The sequence below is a fragment of the Geotrypetes seraphini genome, chromosome 2, assembly GCF_902459505.1.
Source record: "Geotrypetes seraphini chromosome 2, aGeoSer1.1, whole genome shotgun sequence".
Lineage (NCBI taxonomy): Eukaryota > Metazoa > Chordata > Amphibia > Gymnophiona > Dermophiidae > Geotrypetes > Geotrypetes seraphini.
The window spans coordinates 88,629,054-88,645,536 of record NC_047085.1 but is presented as its reverse complement, the minus strand read 5'-3'; the positions used below and the strand labels follow the sequence as shown (position 1 = coordinate 88,645,536).

The following is a 16,483-nucleotide window of genomic DNA, read 5'->3' as shown; positions in this document are numbered from 1 at the left end:
CCCAAAAAAACAAAACAAGTAAAAGGAACAATAGGCAGAAAGGGTGGACAATATTGCTAACTCCCCAAACTTCTCCTATACCCTCAAAACTACCCCTGTCTTTCCACACCAACCAAACACGGTGACAGGACTAAATCGCGCGAGACAACAGCGCGCCGACAACTGAGCACAAGGTTGACGGCGCGCCGAAGAAAAGCACTATTTTAAAGGGCTCCGACGGGGGGCATGGGGGGAACCCCCCCACTTTACTTAACAGACATCATGCTGGCGTTGTGGGGGGTTTGGGGGGTTGTAACCCCCCACATTATACTTAAAACTGAACTTTTTCCCTAAAAAACAGGCAAAAAGTTCGGTTTCAAGTATAATGAGGGGGGTTACAACCCCCCAAACCCCCCACAACACCAGCTCGATGTCTGTTAAGTAAAATAGGGGGGTTCCCCCCACCACACCCCCCGTCGGAGCCCTTTAAAATAGTGCTTTTCTTCGGCGTGCCGTCAACCTTGCGCTCAGTTCGTTGTCTCGCGCAATTTAGTCCTGTCACCAAACTAAGGTGTTCGTAGAGGCATACTTCTGGTTTGTTTTTCCTGAAAATGTCTGGGTATCTTGGTAAGATGTAGCCCTATATGTTATTGAAGAATCTGTAGGTTGTATTTTTGTGTGTGTGTGCTTTGATATTGTTTTAAGAGTTATATGTATTATTATTTGTTTCTGCTTTATGTATGTTTATATGGAAACTGTTGTGACTCCAGGCGTTATACAAATCTTTTTAAATAAATAAATCCAGATAGTCCCACTGAATATACATGATGTTTTAAATACCACAATCAGTGGGGAGGGGGAGGGGGGTTAATGCATGGTAGAGGATAGTCCTAAAAATTTCACATAACTTTGACATATTTAGCAAATAATTTGCTAGAAGGCTGTGAACGGCTATAGCACATTCTACCTTTAAAAGAGCCATATCTAGTGTAACAATTGCTGCAGATTTAGAAAATGAACACAGCCTAACATTTTCAACAGAGACATATTTGTGCAAAACAAAAGTTCTTCACATAGTAACAGTATATGTTCCCTCTTCCCTTTTACAATCAAGGTCAGTGGTTTTCAAATCTAGTTCCCAATAACCCTCAGCAGATTTCCAGGATAAACCAATCAGCCTTGCTTTTAAACCAAATCTGTACAAAAACTGAACAATGACAATTTGTTGCCATATCCTGGGGGAAAAAAAAAAAACAACAGAAATTTGAGGAGTGTTTCATTGGGTCAGGAAACTGCTGCTTTTTCTATTGTTACTATGCTACTAAACATCATTAAAAATGTGAATTGTTACTAGAAATCTTGACTGAAGCACTCCTGCTTCTTCGTCTTTCTGGGTGATATGTCCCAATAAATGTATTATCACCGATTGTTCAGTCTCTCTTTGATGTGAGCCGCCTAGAACTAAGTGGCGTGGCGGTATACAAGAATAAAGTTATTATTATTTACAGCAACCAGAGCAAGAAGGGTTAGGACAGACTGGTATTCACCAAGGGCTCCTTTTACGAAGGTGCGCTAACATTTTTATCACGCGCTACACTGCCACGTGCGCCAACACCGCACTACATGGAAAATACTAACGCCAGCTCTATGGAGGCGTTAGCGTCTAGCACGTGCGGCATTGTAACGTGCGCTAAAACCGCTTCGTAAAAGGAGTCCTAAGTTTTCAGTTGGGACCACTTTGGATCCAAATGAGATGAAGGAAAAAATACGATCATGTTAGTCCATACAATCAACAGTTACATTGGCTGCCATTTGAGGCAAGAATATTGTTTGTTTATTTATTCAATTTTCTATACCGTTCTCCCAGGGAAGCTCAGAACAATTTAAGTGCATTTGTTCAGGTACTCAAGCAGTTTTCCCTGTCTGTCCCGGTGGGCTCACAATCTACCTGGGGCAATGGGGGATTAAGTTTGTTTTTATCTGATTCAAGGCTTTATTCGGCCTGACTCCAGCTTACCTATCCTCCATTTTGAACGGTATAAACTGAATATCACCCGAAGAAATCATTTGTTTGCTTACCCGACTATAAAATCTTGTTGTTATAAGAGATTTCTAGACAAATTATTTGCATTTCAGGCAGGCAAAATTAATTCTTGGTTGTGTACCATTATTGCTCAGGCTCAGTCTTATCTGTCTTTTAGGAAGGTGCTGAAAACTGATTTATTTGGTAAATTTGTAAACTGATATTTTACCTTGATGTAAATTTGTAATTCTGATTTTTCCTTGATGTATTTTCATGTCAATTGTATTTCCTCTGATTGTACAGTCCTCTTTGCTATGAACCGCCTAGAACTATGTGGTGTGGCGGTATATACATATAAAGTTATTACTATTATTAAATATCTTCCCAGAGGGACTACAATACTGCTAACTGGTGTATGTCAATGGCATCTATCTCCACCAGCCCAATGTAAAACATTTTATTGGGTGTATCCTCAAGAAGGTGGGCTTTTCCAAATACATTTTCTTAAGTCTATTGAGAAATGTTTTATCCTTTTAGCATGTGGCTCTTCCTCTCATCCACCTCTCCCTTTCTATTGTGAGCTTGGGTAGAGAGGCAGAGCTAGACAGAAAAAAAGCCAGAACGATGATGAGGTCCATCCCAGAGGTCTCCAGAGGCCACCATTGACTTCCGGGCCTTGCATTGAGGAATACTGGGTTAGGATGCAGCTGATTCCAGTTTGTTGTAAGTACTTCCAGGCTGGATGGTTAATTGTACTGATTTGTCCTCATTATCAGGTCTCCTTAAAGTAGCTTGAAACTTTATTTTCAGTTCTGGATCTGGACAGAACACATATTCATAGATAAAACCAGCCAGGATGCCACCCATCATTGGACCAATCCAGTACACCTGTGGAAAAGTATGCAGTTGGTTAGGGGAAAATGCATTTTTGATGCACAGCTCTGGGGATCATCCACTTCTCTATCTGTTTGAAAAGTGTTTGTCTTTGGAACATTCCACTCTCCATTAGTGTCAATACACCCATCACATTCTGTATGTGATTTTGTTTTCTGTCTCAAAAAGCCCCAGTGCCCATTCTAAGTGACTCCCCATCCCGTTCAGTGGAGTCCACCTCAGAAGATCCAGGAAACGCTTGTGTGGAATTAATGCTTAAATGCATTGTCTTACAATACATCTGAGTGAGTAGGCAAATTATAGAAGCAGCTAGGACAGCAGGATTTAGAACAGCAAAAAATAAAACCAAAGGGCAAACCGCTCTGAACTTATGTTTCTTGTTGTTAACATATGTTTTTTGTTGTAAACATAGCATGAATCTTGTTGTAAACCGCTTTGAACTTATGGTATAGCGGTATATAAGAAATAAAATTATTATTATTATTATTAAAGAGCCAAATAGTAAGAAATAAAGGAAAGCAGGGCTGTACTGCCTGACCACCCCACTTTCTAAGCAAAATAAAAGCTATTATTGCCACTTCTGTTGTCATGCCAGCATGTGAGATTTAAAGGGGAGCGTGAGTGTACAAGTCCATAATAGAGCAGAGCTACAGAGGGGAATCAAATTGGGAGCGTAGAAGATGGCAAACTGCTAGGTTATACAACAGGAAGACAGTACATGCAAATATATTTCTTCAGATGGAAACAACCCACAAGTGCTCCTACAGTCATTTTATACCACGCCTATGGAACCAACTGCCTGTTCAGATAAGATCGCTGAATTCACTGATGAACTTCCAAAGAGCAGTAAAAAAAAACTTTCCTTTTCACCTGAACTACGTCCCTCAAGCCAGTACCCTTTTTCTCTTCCAGCAGGAAACACTTGTGACTGCTATGAACATCTCTCTGCATCCTGTTTTGTCCTACGCTACCATGGCTACGCGCAGTTCCATGGCTGCCCTATATAATGTACCATGAACTCCTAATATAACTGTAATGTGCCATGAACTAAACTTAACCTTATATACCGGGTCTTCAACCAAAGGAAGCTTGATGCGGTTAACAATAAATTAAAAAAAAAAATAAAATAAAGTAAATTAAAATACAAGAGTTAGTTTTCAAAATGTTTAGCGAATAAAAAAGTTGTCTAATATATCCTGACTAATATATGTCTAATATATTCTGACTAAATGTATCTACTGTAATCTCTGTGAATGTTCTTCTGTAACCCGTTCTGAGCTTACGGGAGGACAGGATAGAAATCTAAATAAATAAATATTCAGTGGAGAAATCTTGAAAATCTGACTGGGTTGTGGATCCTCAAGGACTGAGGTTGGACACTCCTTTTATAGAAGGGGCTAGAGATCTAGTGGGGATAACAGTTTGAGGATCCCCAGAGCTGGGGAAAGGCAGGAACCTGAGGACCACTGGGTGAGTCAAGGTGAGGGAGGAGGAGGGGGAATCAAGGGCAAGACTGTAGGCCTGAAAGCCAGAGGAACTGAGTTCAGTTCCCACTGTAGCTCCCTGTGACTCTGTGCAAGTCACTTAACCCTCTATTATCCCAGGTACAGAATAAGTACCAGTATATAATATACAAAATAACACTTTGATAGTAACCCCAGGAAGGTGGTATATCAAGTCCTATCCCCATTTTGGTATTTATTTAGATTTTCTTCCCTCCAGATAATTCAAACATTGCTGAGTGAGATAACAGCATATAAACACACCACAGATAATGTGCAATTTAAGCACAACAGTAAAAAAATACAATAGCTACAGAACATGATTATTGAGAATAAAAATAGAAATGCAACCTTATTTTAAAAATTGGTATAATATAAACCAGCATACATGTAATAGCAGAGGCCACCAAACTCTTACTGGACAGCAAATACCAAAACAGAGGATAAAAGTAAGTGCTAAAAGGCCCATAAAGGGCAAATCATGGAACATTTTTACAAGTTTGTGGAATGTTAAGTAATCCATGCATTGTCTATGTTTAAATTACAGACTATTCCAGATTGCTGGGCTAACACAACTAAAGGCTGCCCTGTGGTCATAGAATGGTGAACTGCACTCAAGAAAGCGGTAGTCACTACAAAGGCAATTCTATATCAGAATGCCAAAATTTAGGCACCATATTTCTGCAGGAAGTGAGCCTATTCTATAAGAACGCATATGTGTTCTTATAAGAACATAAGAATTGCCGCTGCTGAGTCAGACCAGTGGTCCATCGTGCCCATCAGTCTGCTCACGCGGCGGCCCTTAGGTCAAGACCAGTGCCCTGAGTCTAGCCGTACCTGCGTACGTTCTGGGTCAGCAGGAACTTGTCTAACTTTGTCTTGAATCCCTGGAGAGTGTTTTCCCCTATAACAGCCTCCGGAAAAGCGTTCCAGTTTTTTACCACTCTCTGGGTGAAGAAGAACTTCCTTATGTTTGTACGGAATCTATCCCCTTTTAACTTTAGAGAGTGCCCTCTCGTTCTCTCTACCTTGGAGAGGGTGAACAACCTGTCTTTATCTACTAAGTCTGTTCCCTTTGTTATCTTGAATGTTTTGATCAAGTCCCACATCAACACACCAAAATTTAGGTATGCACATTGGTAACAGGTCTATGGCTCATGCAAATGTGAGCATCTAAATGCAACATTTATATGTGTATTATGTAAATTATACACGTCATTCCCACCCATGTCCCCTAACAATTACCTACTACACTATTTTAGTGCATAATCATAAATAACAATTAGTAATGTTATTCTATGATTATGCTATGTTACTGCAAACCCTTTACAAGCACTATAGGTGTTAGGTTTAATATACAATAGGTCAGGTGAGGTAAGGGTCTCTCAGCTGAAGTTTCTGACCTTGACTTTAGAGAGAAATATTAAATGACCTGACAGAAATGCGCCATCCATCTCTACAAGGAAATAGCTAATGTCATGTGCCAGGAGGCGGCACCTGATAAGATGCACTCTGCACATCCATATAGGGGCCCTGTACAACAACACCACATGCTGAGACCATGATAAGGTCAAGTGAATAATTATAAATTTATGCTAGTATTATAATAATAATAATAATTTTATTCTTATATACCGCCAAAGCCATAATAGTTCGAGGCGGTGTACAACAAGAAGTGCTGGACAATCATGAAATAAAGCACAATATAAAGTCATCAGTACGTACATACAATGTAAAAGTAAAATAGTAAATCCTTAACTTAAAAATCGATTAAATAATTTTGTTTTGCATGTACAATGGTCAATACAGAATTTGCACTTAGGGCCAGATTCTATAAAAGACACAGATAGGTGCCTAACCTAATTTTATAATTGGTTCAATTGGTGCTGTTAATTGAACAGCACCATTAAAAAAACAACCAACAATTAAAAGACACCCCCCCTCCTCTTTTACAAAAGCACAGAAGAGGTTTTTAGCGCCAGTCAGTGCGCTGAATGCTCTGCACTAGAGAATGACACGGGGACAAATTTTCCCCCATCCCTGCAGGAACTCAATTTCCCCGTCCCTGCGAGTTTTGTCATTGTCCCTGTCCCTGCCCCATTCCTATAAGCTCCGCCTTAACTGCACAAACCACGAACACGTGATTTTAAAGTGTTTGAGGCTTGTGCAGATGAAGATGGAGCTTGCAGGAATGGGGCGGGGACAGGAACAGAACTGTCCAGGATGGGAAAATGAGTTCCCGCGGGGACGAGGAAAAATTTGCCCCCGTGTCGGTCTCTATTCTGCACTGCTCCGACGCACGTAGGAATTCTATGACCGTTGGAGCGGTGCAGAGCATTCAATGCGCCGGCTAGCACTAAAAACCTCTTCTGAACTTTTATTTTAAAAAGCGGGGGGCGGGGGGGAGGGAATATTAATTTTCAGGTTGGTGCCTAACTTGACGCAATGTAGGTGTCTAAACCAAGGTGCCTATCCTAAAAGTAGGCATGGTTAGAGGCAAAGTTTGGGCATGGAATGAGTTAGGCAACGGTTGGTGCTTTGGCCAAGAAAACCCTGACCTAATATACCAGTGCCTAATTTTCTGACACCTACTGGCACCTAACTTTGACTGACACTGTAGATGTTGTTTCCCTAGGCACCTATTGATTTAGGCATCATTAATAGAGTCAGGCCCTTAATGTACATCATCCTGGTGCATGAATTTTGGTGCCCTTTTGAGAATGTTCTCCCGTACACTTACTGGCATCCTTACAGAAGAGCAATTGGGGGGGAATTCATCCACAGGTGCTAACTGTGTGAGCATGTGTTAAAACACTAAGGAACCCATTATATTCCCATGGGTGTCTTAGCATTTAGCGTGTGCTAATCATTAATGCTTGATAAATCGCTTAGCGCCAATTGACGAATTCCTCCCTAAGTTACTGAACTTAACTGCCACTCATGTGCATAAGTATACACTTATGTTTGAGCCTGCTAGTATTATGAACATTTATGCCTACAAGTAACATGTAAATGTGGGTGTCCAGTTATAGAATTGCTCTTCAAATGTCTAGTTACAGCATTGGAAGTTTGTGTCTCATGTGACAAATTTCTATTGTAGTCATCAAAGAGTGCCACCTCGACCACTCCCTGCCCAGTCTGGAAAGGGAGCCCCCGACAGAAAGCGCAGAGTCTGGTATTAGAGTGGGAGGAGCACAGTCAGAGCCCTTGTAAAATGGTGGGTCAAAACTAAACAGTTCTCTAGGCTGGAAAACAAGTGTTAAGAAATGTTTTTTTTTCCATTGCTTAGAAAATTTTATGTAACAGTTCAGTGCAAAGGATTTTTGCCATTGCAGGCTATGCCCATTTTGTTTCGTTCTTATCACCCATTGATTTCCAGACAGGTCCCTCTTGCTGAGATCTGCAAGTTTCCTGTGCGTCATAGCAGAGGCAAATCTGTCTACAAATTCCGAATAAAAAGAAACAATCTTCTTCATTTTTCGTCAGTGATATATTGAATCAATTGACAGGCAAAATCTTTTTTACTATGGGCTCCTTTTACAAAGGCATGCTAGCGGTATAACGCGTGTAATACCACGCGCTAAACCGCTAGCCGCTCTTGAGCAGGCAGTAGTTTTTAGGCCAGCACGGGGGTTAGCGCATGATGAAAAGTCACGCTCGTTAACCCCGCTAGCGCGGCTTACTAAAAGCAGCCCTATGTCTTTTCTAAATATGTCAGAATATTTAAAACAGTACCAAATTACAGACTCTTCCAAAAGGAAATAAAAACCATGTTGTTTAGAAAATATGTCAAGCTATGTTAACCCAATGACCACCCTGTACTAGACTGAAAATGTAATTTTCTGGAAATGGCTAGATATTTCTTACTGTAATCCACCTAGAACTGAAAGGTTAAAGTGGAATAGAAGTCAATAAATGTAGTGTCATATCATCGGTGACTATTAGAATTTGCTCTAAATTTATTTCAGAAAAAAATATGTTTTTTCTTACATAGAAAAGTTGGTCATTTCCTGCATAATCATTTTAATGCAGTTTGGACCAAAAATTTCCAAATTGTTGCAAAACTTCATAGCAGAGGGAAAATTGTGCATTATGCCAATAAATACATACCCAGTGATTATGCCAGTCGGAAAACACAATGCTTGTTCCTAATGATCTAGCTGGGTTCATGCTGGCACCTGTGTACGGTATCTAGCATTGAAAACAAAATTAACACATAATGACTGTCAAGGCCAATGCTAAGAAAAAAGATCAGGCTGTTATTGTTAAGCTATGTCTAGCACATCTGACTTTTTCCTATACTTACTGCAAAGAGATGGCCGATGGTAACAGAAAATCCAATGATCATAGGTACAGGGACATTAATGTCTTTCCTTTTTTGGTCACAAGAAGCAAAAATTGTAAAGACCAGCTGGAAAGAGATAAGGGTTTCTACAAGGAGAGCCTGGCCAGCTGATATGGAAGCATTCACCTGAAAGGTAGACCAAAAACATCCCAATAAAATCTGAATTATAATAGAAATTTACATTTAATAATAATAATATTAACAGTTTATATACCGCAGGACCTTGAAGTTCTATGCGGTTTACAATGATTAAAAATGCTACAAATTCAGTAGAACTAACAAAGTTAGAAATTAGTGACTAACGGTTCTAGAGATCAGTTGTTGTGGGAAAGATTGTGCAGATCAGCTACTTCATGAATAGATATGTTTTGAGGTGTCTCCTAAATTCCCCATGAACAATTTGTGAAAACTCCATGTCCGACGCTGAAATAATGTTCATTATTTTTTTTTTTTATAGTGGTGCATATAATGTTACATAAAAATAAATCTGATATAAGTGAGAGTAGTAAAATATGTGGCTTTCAGTGAAAAAATATCCCACCTTTTTTTTTTTACAAAACCATAGTGCGGTTTATAGCACTGACTGTGGTGGTAACAGCTCCGATGCTCATAGAATTTCTATGAGTATCAGAGGTGTTACTGCCGCAGCCGGCACTATAAACTGCGCTACGGTTTTGTAAAAGGAGGGAAAAATGTCCTAGAGGTCCGTGTGCGTCCTACAAGGGGGTGCTGACCAAGAAGAGAGTGACTTGGATGTGGTTCAATGAATGATCTGAAAGCAATGTCAAAACATAGGGCTCCTTTTACGAAGCCGCGCTAGCGGTTTTAACGCACACACCGGATTAGCACGTGCTAGCCAGAAATCTACCGCCTGCTCAAAAGGAGGCGGTAGCGGCTAGAGCGTGCGGCAATTTAGCACGTGCTATTCCGCGCAAGGCCCTACCGCGGCTTCGTAAAAGGAGCCCATAGAATTTTGTTTTTGCAAATTGGCCCGTAACGAAATAAGATAACAATTTTTTCAGCTACAGTGGCAAAATAACCCTCAGAATTTAGGAAGTTGGTTGGTTGGGCTGAGAACTTTTCAGCACCCCCTCAGATGTATCTGCTGCAGTAACTTTATGAATAAAATGGTCTTTCGGCAGATTGCATGCATTAACCATTAGTAAATGACCTCTCCCCCCCCCCCCCCCAATGTATATTGGTATTGGATCTCAAGTATGTGTTGAGCTAGGATATAAATTTCTATTTAAAAAAAAACACCAAACTTGTACTGTAACTATGGCAAATTGTAACCTATTAACTATATATTATTTATGTTAACCTGTAACCCATTCTGAGCTCTTTAGGGAGAATAGGATAGAAAATGAATTAGATAAATATATGTATAATAAACAGATGTCAACAAAATTTTATTAAGAATATTTCTGAGAATTCATTTTTAGAATAAAGAAATAGTGTAGATAACATTATTTGTTCAGAAGGACATGTGGGAACAAACCAGGTCTCCTGGATTATACTAGAAACCATGTGATCCCAGGACCCAGGTGTGACTCCTTTCCTTTGGAAAAGTCTTTCAGAATTGTGAATGGGCAAAATTGTTCATTATATTTGTAAAGGCCAAGGCCAGCTCTATGTCTGACTGACAAATACATACACCTCCCCCTCCCCATTCGCAGTTTCGGTAATCGCGATTTCACATATTCGTGATTTTTTGGGGAGGGGGAAAAAAGAAAAAAGCCCTGCCCTGAAAGCCCGCTAGACCACCAGGTAAGGCCGGGAAGGCGGGAGGGAGGCGGGGGTGGGTCAGAGCTGGATATTTGCGGTTTTTCGCCATTCGCAGTCCGGCTCTGCCCCTATCCCCCGCGAATCCGGAGGGAGAAGTGTATTCCAAAAACAGTCTGGGTGTCATTAAGAAATTAGGGTTTTGGAGTGGGGGGGGGGGTTGAAAAGTTTTTTTATTCATAAAGCAAGCAGACATAACAACAAGATGGATCAAGATAATAGAACTGAAAAGGTGTGAGCACATCCAAATTAATAACAATTTTGCTCTGCCAGGTACATGAATTTCTAGCAATTGAGTCCTAAAGACCCACTCAATTGGTTAATTTTTAATGATACTTACTTTAGTAAGGCCAAAGGGCCAGTTATCATGAGGTGTGACCAAGGCTATAATGCCAGCCCCTGCTGTAGCCGCCAGGCATTGAATAAGAATGTAAAAGAATCCTTTGGCTACTGTAATCTTCCTGGTGCAAATCATTGCCATGGCCACTGCAGGGTTCAGAAAAGCTTCACAGATGTGCCCAAAGCAGTGAATAAAGATGGCAATACTGAGCCCAAAGCAAAAGGCAATGTGGGCATTGCTAGGTGGTGAAAATGAGCTGAGAGGCACTGTGGATCCCAAGCTGACTATCAGAAAGAAAAAAACTGCTAAAAATTCTCCGCCCATGGAGGTCCAGAACTGCCTCGTCCACACGCCTTTGAAAGCAGTCATGTTCTTCCTCTGAATGGCTGGGTGCTGGAGATCAGAGACTTCTTCAAGCAGCCTGGATTGACAAAATCACTCAGGGCACAGGGGGAGGCAAGTATTTATACAGAGCACTTAAGAAACAAGTTGAGCAAGCAGAGACATGTTGCTGGAGTAGTCCTTTCCCATAAACCAGAAAAATCTAGTCAGAGAGGTTTCTCTGTCTGAGGCCTCAAGGTGTGTTTTTACTGCACACACTCACCTCTCTAAGAATGGATATTTAAACAGAGAAGAAAACCCAAGGGATTCCCTAGTGTAAGTCAAACAATGTCCCCCCTCATTATATAAACTTGGGTGCACAATTTGATGGAAGTTAGAGAATAGGTCAGTTTCATGCATAACTTAATTGTTATTATGTTTTTGCAGGGGTACCGGCGCCTCTCCTCCTCTTTGTCCCCCGTGTACCTCTCTACATTTTCACTGGCCCAAGCGGCATCTTCCACCTGCTGCTTGCGCTGGCCTTGGCTCCCTTCTGATGTCATTTCCTGGTCGCGGGCCATTGACGTGACATCAGAAGGGAGCCAAGGTCGGCGTGAGCCGCAGGAGGAAGATTCTGCTCAAGCCAGCAAAATTTTCAAGAGATATGGGGCAAATGGGGGTACATGGCATGGTAATGCTGGGTGCCACTGCCTCAGGTGCCAACTTTCCTTGCTATGCCATTGAGTGCAACTTTTCCAAAATCGGTGTAATATGCTCACTTTTAGAGACCCTGATCACCAATCGGGCTGCCGCATTTTGCACAAGCCGCAAATCCTATAACATGTGCTTGGTAAGTCCCAAGTACAAAGAATTACAGAAAATCACTGAAAGTTTACAGATGACAACAAATCTTTCAGGCTCCTCAAAAGTCTTAACTGGAAAAAAAAGACTTTTTCACCGCAGTCTTCACTTGGAATTTCATATGCAGTGCCAAATCCAAATACTTGCATGCTCTAAGAATAGGAATATGCTCACTGGCCAATCTATCTTTATAGGATGTGAATTTTAGTTTAAATTCAATGTTAGTTGATGTCATAGGGCTTTTTCTTAAAATGTTAGGCAGAATATACATTTTTAAAGAAAAATCGCACTCAGTTTTCTGCATTTTTCTGACTAAGCCCACCGATCAACTTCCGACCACATAGTGACCCATTTGCAACCCGATTTCCCTCCTACCCAATTCACTAACCTCTGTCCTGATCATCCTCCAATCCGCACATGCAAATGAGGGGGAACAACATTCAAATGTAGGCAGGCAGCGATTCACTAAAAAAAAAAAAAAAAAAGAGAGAGAGAGACACTGACTGGGCTGACCAATCCAAAATAAGTGACTGCTGAGGACCAGTCTCTCAGGTCCTTTCCGACTGCCCTGCCTTCTGCCGCCCTGCTCTAAGCCCCAATCTCCTGCCTGCCTCGATCTCCTGCTCTCAGCCCTGAATCTCTCCTGCCGCGCGACTCGCCTGCCATTCCCCACAGTGCAAGCCCATGGCTTTAACCCATGGGCTTAAAAACGGGTTAAAACCATGGGTTTGTCAAGTAAAAAAAAAAGCAACATTTAAAAAAGTTTCCTGCTCTGCCGGGCACGGAGGGCAGCGCATGCACAGACCATCTACAGATGGTCTGCACATGTGTCAGGATTGCTATAGAGTGATCCAGGTGCTTGGTTGGGGGCATGAGGGCGATCCATGAATCAGCCCCCCCCCTCCCAGACATGGATCCGATCCGATCCGTGTCCTTAGTGAATCTAGCCCTAAGAGCTGGAATAGGGCATGAGATTGAATCATCCCCCTTTCCTCACTGAATTGGTTCAGTGACAATTGGCGATCGGGGTCCTCCTGAATTCAGTGAAGCTAACAGGTTATACTGATTCCAGAGCTTGCAAATGACTACTGAGGAAAAATCATTTGTATTCAAAGACATTTTGGTCTTGAAAGTGGCAGTTTCCAGGGCTATTGTACTTCTGGGTGTTTTGTTTGTTTCTATGTTCTAGTAAATGAAATGCATTTCATAAGATGATACTTAGTGACTCATTGCATTTTCCAGTCTATGAGAGATAAGCATAACAATGATTCTGTGAGAGACGATGTGTCAGCTTCTGAGTAACTAAAGTGTGCACCTGTTCTGGTAAATTTCCAAGCAGAATATATAGAGAAGGATAAAGTCTTTTGCCTTTATTTCTATTCAGTAACAATAAGATGAGTATTCCAGGTGGCTGGGAGAGCACCATTGTTGTAGTGCAGTCCTGACTCCCATATTTCATTAACTGAGAAGTCCCTGAGAAAGTGTTACACTGAAGGGCTTCCCAGACGTTAAATCAAGGGGAATATGACAAGTTCTAGGCCTTGGGTTCCAGCTACGTTGATTTTCCACATACCAGTTTTTCCACATATTCATCATCATAGGACTCTTATGGACCCCTGAGGAAGACATCTTGTCAAAATGCGGACTGTGTTGGATCCTGCTCCATTAGCGGGCTAGGTCCTTTCGATTTGTATGTGGATTTCAATTTTTGATATGGATTATTTTGTTTATTTGGAAATTGGTTTTTCAATGTATATTTGGAACTTTGACTCTTTCATTAAAGTCCATATCAGGATCATTGTCTTTCCACAGGACACTACCAAAACCATAGTTTCACTCTTTGGCCTAGTTTCCAAGTTTATTAGTTTTTAATATCCCGACCATCAAGCAAATGTCTGGCCGGTTAACAATGTTTTGTAGATTCACTAACCTCCTTTTTTTGGGTGATTAGTGGGCAAGTCTTGCTGGGTGACCAATTCACAAAAGAGTCCCCATGCAAATGATCTGATTGGACACCCACTCACAAGCAATCCCATGGTTCACTGCAGAACGATCCAGATGCATGCGCAGACTATCCTCTCTTCCTGGAGATGCGATCTGCACATGTGTTTGCAAAGCTCGCTCAGGTCGAGGTCAAAACAAAAAAAAAAGGGGGGAGGGGTGGTTGCACTCGCTGGCCCCATAAACCATCTAGCCCAGGGGTAGGGAACTCCGGTCCTCGAGAGCCATATTCCAGTTGGGTTTTCAGGATTTCCCCAATGAATATGCATGAGATCTATTTGCATGTACTGCTTTCAATGCATATTCATTGAGGAAATCCTGAAAACCCGATTGGAATACAGCTCTCAAGGACCGGAGTTCCCTACCCCTGATCTAGCCCAAAAATCAGACTGGGGAACAAATCAGACTGGAACAAAAATGACAATGCCATAGTGCAGTCCCACTTTTAACACGCGGGTTAAAACTGTGGGTTAAAAACACAGGCTTGCAGAGAGAGGCAGGGCAGCAGCGAGCAGGGCGCTTTTTTGCACAAGGGAGATGTTTTACTTTTATGGTTTCAGGGCTGCAGGGCTGGGATTTCAGGGCGGCAGAGAGCAGGACAATCAGCAAGGACGTGAGCAACTGGTTCTCGGCAGTTCCTTCAGTTTGGATTGGCCAGCCCAATCGGTGTTCTTTCTTCTCTTTAGTGAATCAAGGCCCTTCCTACTTTGCATGCGTTTCCCCTCATTTGCATGGGCGGATTGGATCGGGTGCAGATCGGAGTGGGTGGAAGGTTTGTGAATTAGGTCAGGGTCAGGGAATGATTGCAAACTGGTCGGGACACGATCGGACTGTTTAGTGAATCTAGCCCTTTGTGCCTTGCCACTGGTTCCCCACCTGCAAGGTTCATCAACACCATGGAGAGAGAGAACCGGGAACAATTTGTACACCTTCATATTTGTGTACTGCTCAGCTGTATTACATGTTTAGCCCTTGGTACCACGCTGGTCACCGTTTTCTTTCATAACTAATACACTAACTTGCAGGACAGTAGCAAGACATATCTGCACCCTGTGGAACCGCACACTTTGGCACCCTTTCCATTCGCACTCTGTCTGCTTCCCTCCTACCTCATCCAAATACACATTACAGCATCTCCATCTGTCCATCTTCCCACCCCACCCCCGGATTCTACCCCTGTCCAAACCCTCACCTGCGGGCAACAAATCATGCCCAGCAAACACAGCAATGCTCCATGGAGCCTCCTGCTCATGCACAGTTAGCCACTGCTGGGTCCTGATTACACAGCAACAGGAAGAGGAAGTGCACATCAAAGGAGGCGGGACTCATTAATGCCTGGAATGCGCCCAAACAGGAGGCTCCCCGGAGCACTGCTGCGCCCACTGAACGTGTTCTCCCAGCCGCAAATAGAAGGCAGAAAGAGATGGGGACCCCAGGAGGGAGGGGCAGGAAAGGGACAGGTGGAGAATCTGTACTGTGTGCTTGGGGGAAGGGGTGCAGTCAGCAATGAACATGGTAAAAGGTTTCACCAGGACATTGCCACTATGGGAAAAATATATCAGGGCAACTGGAATCCATCAATGCTGGCTGACTATTGTTGGACACTGGACACTTGAGTACAAATGGAAATCAGCAGAAAACACTTTTAGCCATGGTGATCTATCACCGTGTATCAGAAACTTTGTGCATTAAAAAACATGTTATAGTCAAAGATACCATTGTGTTTCTCAAAATTCTTACGTGATACATTCAATGGTGAAATTATATTTGTGTTTATTTTGAAGGGGTCTATCTTAATCACCAGTTTGTATTAAGGAAGCAGAACGTTTGGAAAAATTTTTGTCCAGTGTTATCGTGTCAATTAAAGGCAATTAAACAAATTAAAGCTAGGCGGCGGTAGGGCAGCTACTGCTGCCTGGCTTTTTGTGGCTGATGTAGAATCCAGCCCTTAGAACATATTAATCAGAGCATGCTAGCTGGATAACACAAGAACCTCACTCTCTGCCTCTGACACACCCCTCTACAAAAATATATATTTTTATAAATAATGTGTGTATAGTGTGCAAAAACAGACAAAACATTACAAAATATTTTAATGCATTTTGTGGGAACCTGTTTTCCTACAATAAAACTGCATTAATGATGTAATACCTTTAAGAAAAGGGCCCCTAAGTTATTTCTTTATTTCTTTTTAAAATTTCTATACCGTTTTTTTCTATACCGGTTCAGAAGGGGTTACATACATAAAATGTTAAAAGATTGTTGGGTTTTGGGTTTGTTTGGCTTTTCTTTTCTTTTTTTTTTTTCTGGATTCTAAAAATAAAAAAATTAAGCCTAACAGAAAATAATAATAATAATTTATTTCTTATATACCGCCAAAGCTATAGTAGTTCGAGGCGGTTTACAGTGAAGAAGGGCTGGACAATCAGCGAAGG

At 41.7% G+C, this 16,483-nt stretch overlaps 1 protein-coding gene across 1 annotated transcript; it reads right to left on the bottom strand.

Moving 5' to 3' along the window:
• Positions 1-1,405: 1,405 nt before the first annotated feature.
• LOC117355403 (aquaporin-4-like) lies at positions 1,406-11,237 on the bottom strand. The gene is made up of 4 exons (XM_033933908.1): positions 10,866-11,237; positions 8,705-8,869; positions 8,509-8,589; positions 1,406-2,890 (listed from the first exon to the last, which is right to left on the bottom strand). The coding sequence occupies exons 1-4, from the start codon at positions 11,232-11,234 to the stop codon at positions 2,699-2,701; spliced, it is 807 nt and encodes a 268-aa protein (XP_033789799.1). The 5' UTR covers positions 11,235-11,237; the 3' UTR covers positions 1,406-2,698.
• Between the last annotated feature and the right edge of the window lie 5,246 nt (positions 11,238-16,483).

What these genes read in the sequence shown, in the direction of transcription:
- LOC117355403 (XM_033933908.1), bottom strand. Translation starts at nt 11,234, where the DNA reads ATGACTGCTTTCAAAGGCGTGTGGACGAGGCAGTTCTGGACCTCCATG. An exon ending in CCATCGGCCATCTCTTTGCA is followed by an intron (nt 8,590 to 8,704) that starts GTAAGTATAGGA and finishes TTTCAATGCTAG; the next exon opens with ATACCGTACACAGGTGCCAG. An exon ending in CCGACTGGCATAATCACTGG is followed by an intron (nt 2,891 to 8,508) that starts GTATGTATTTAT and finishes ACTTTTCCACAG; the next exon opens with GTGTACTGGATTGGTCCAAT.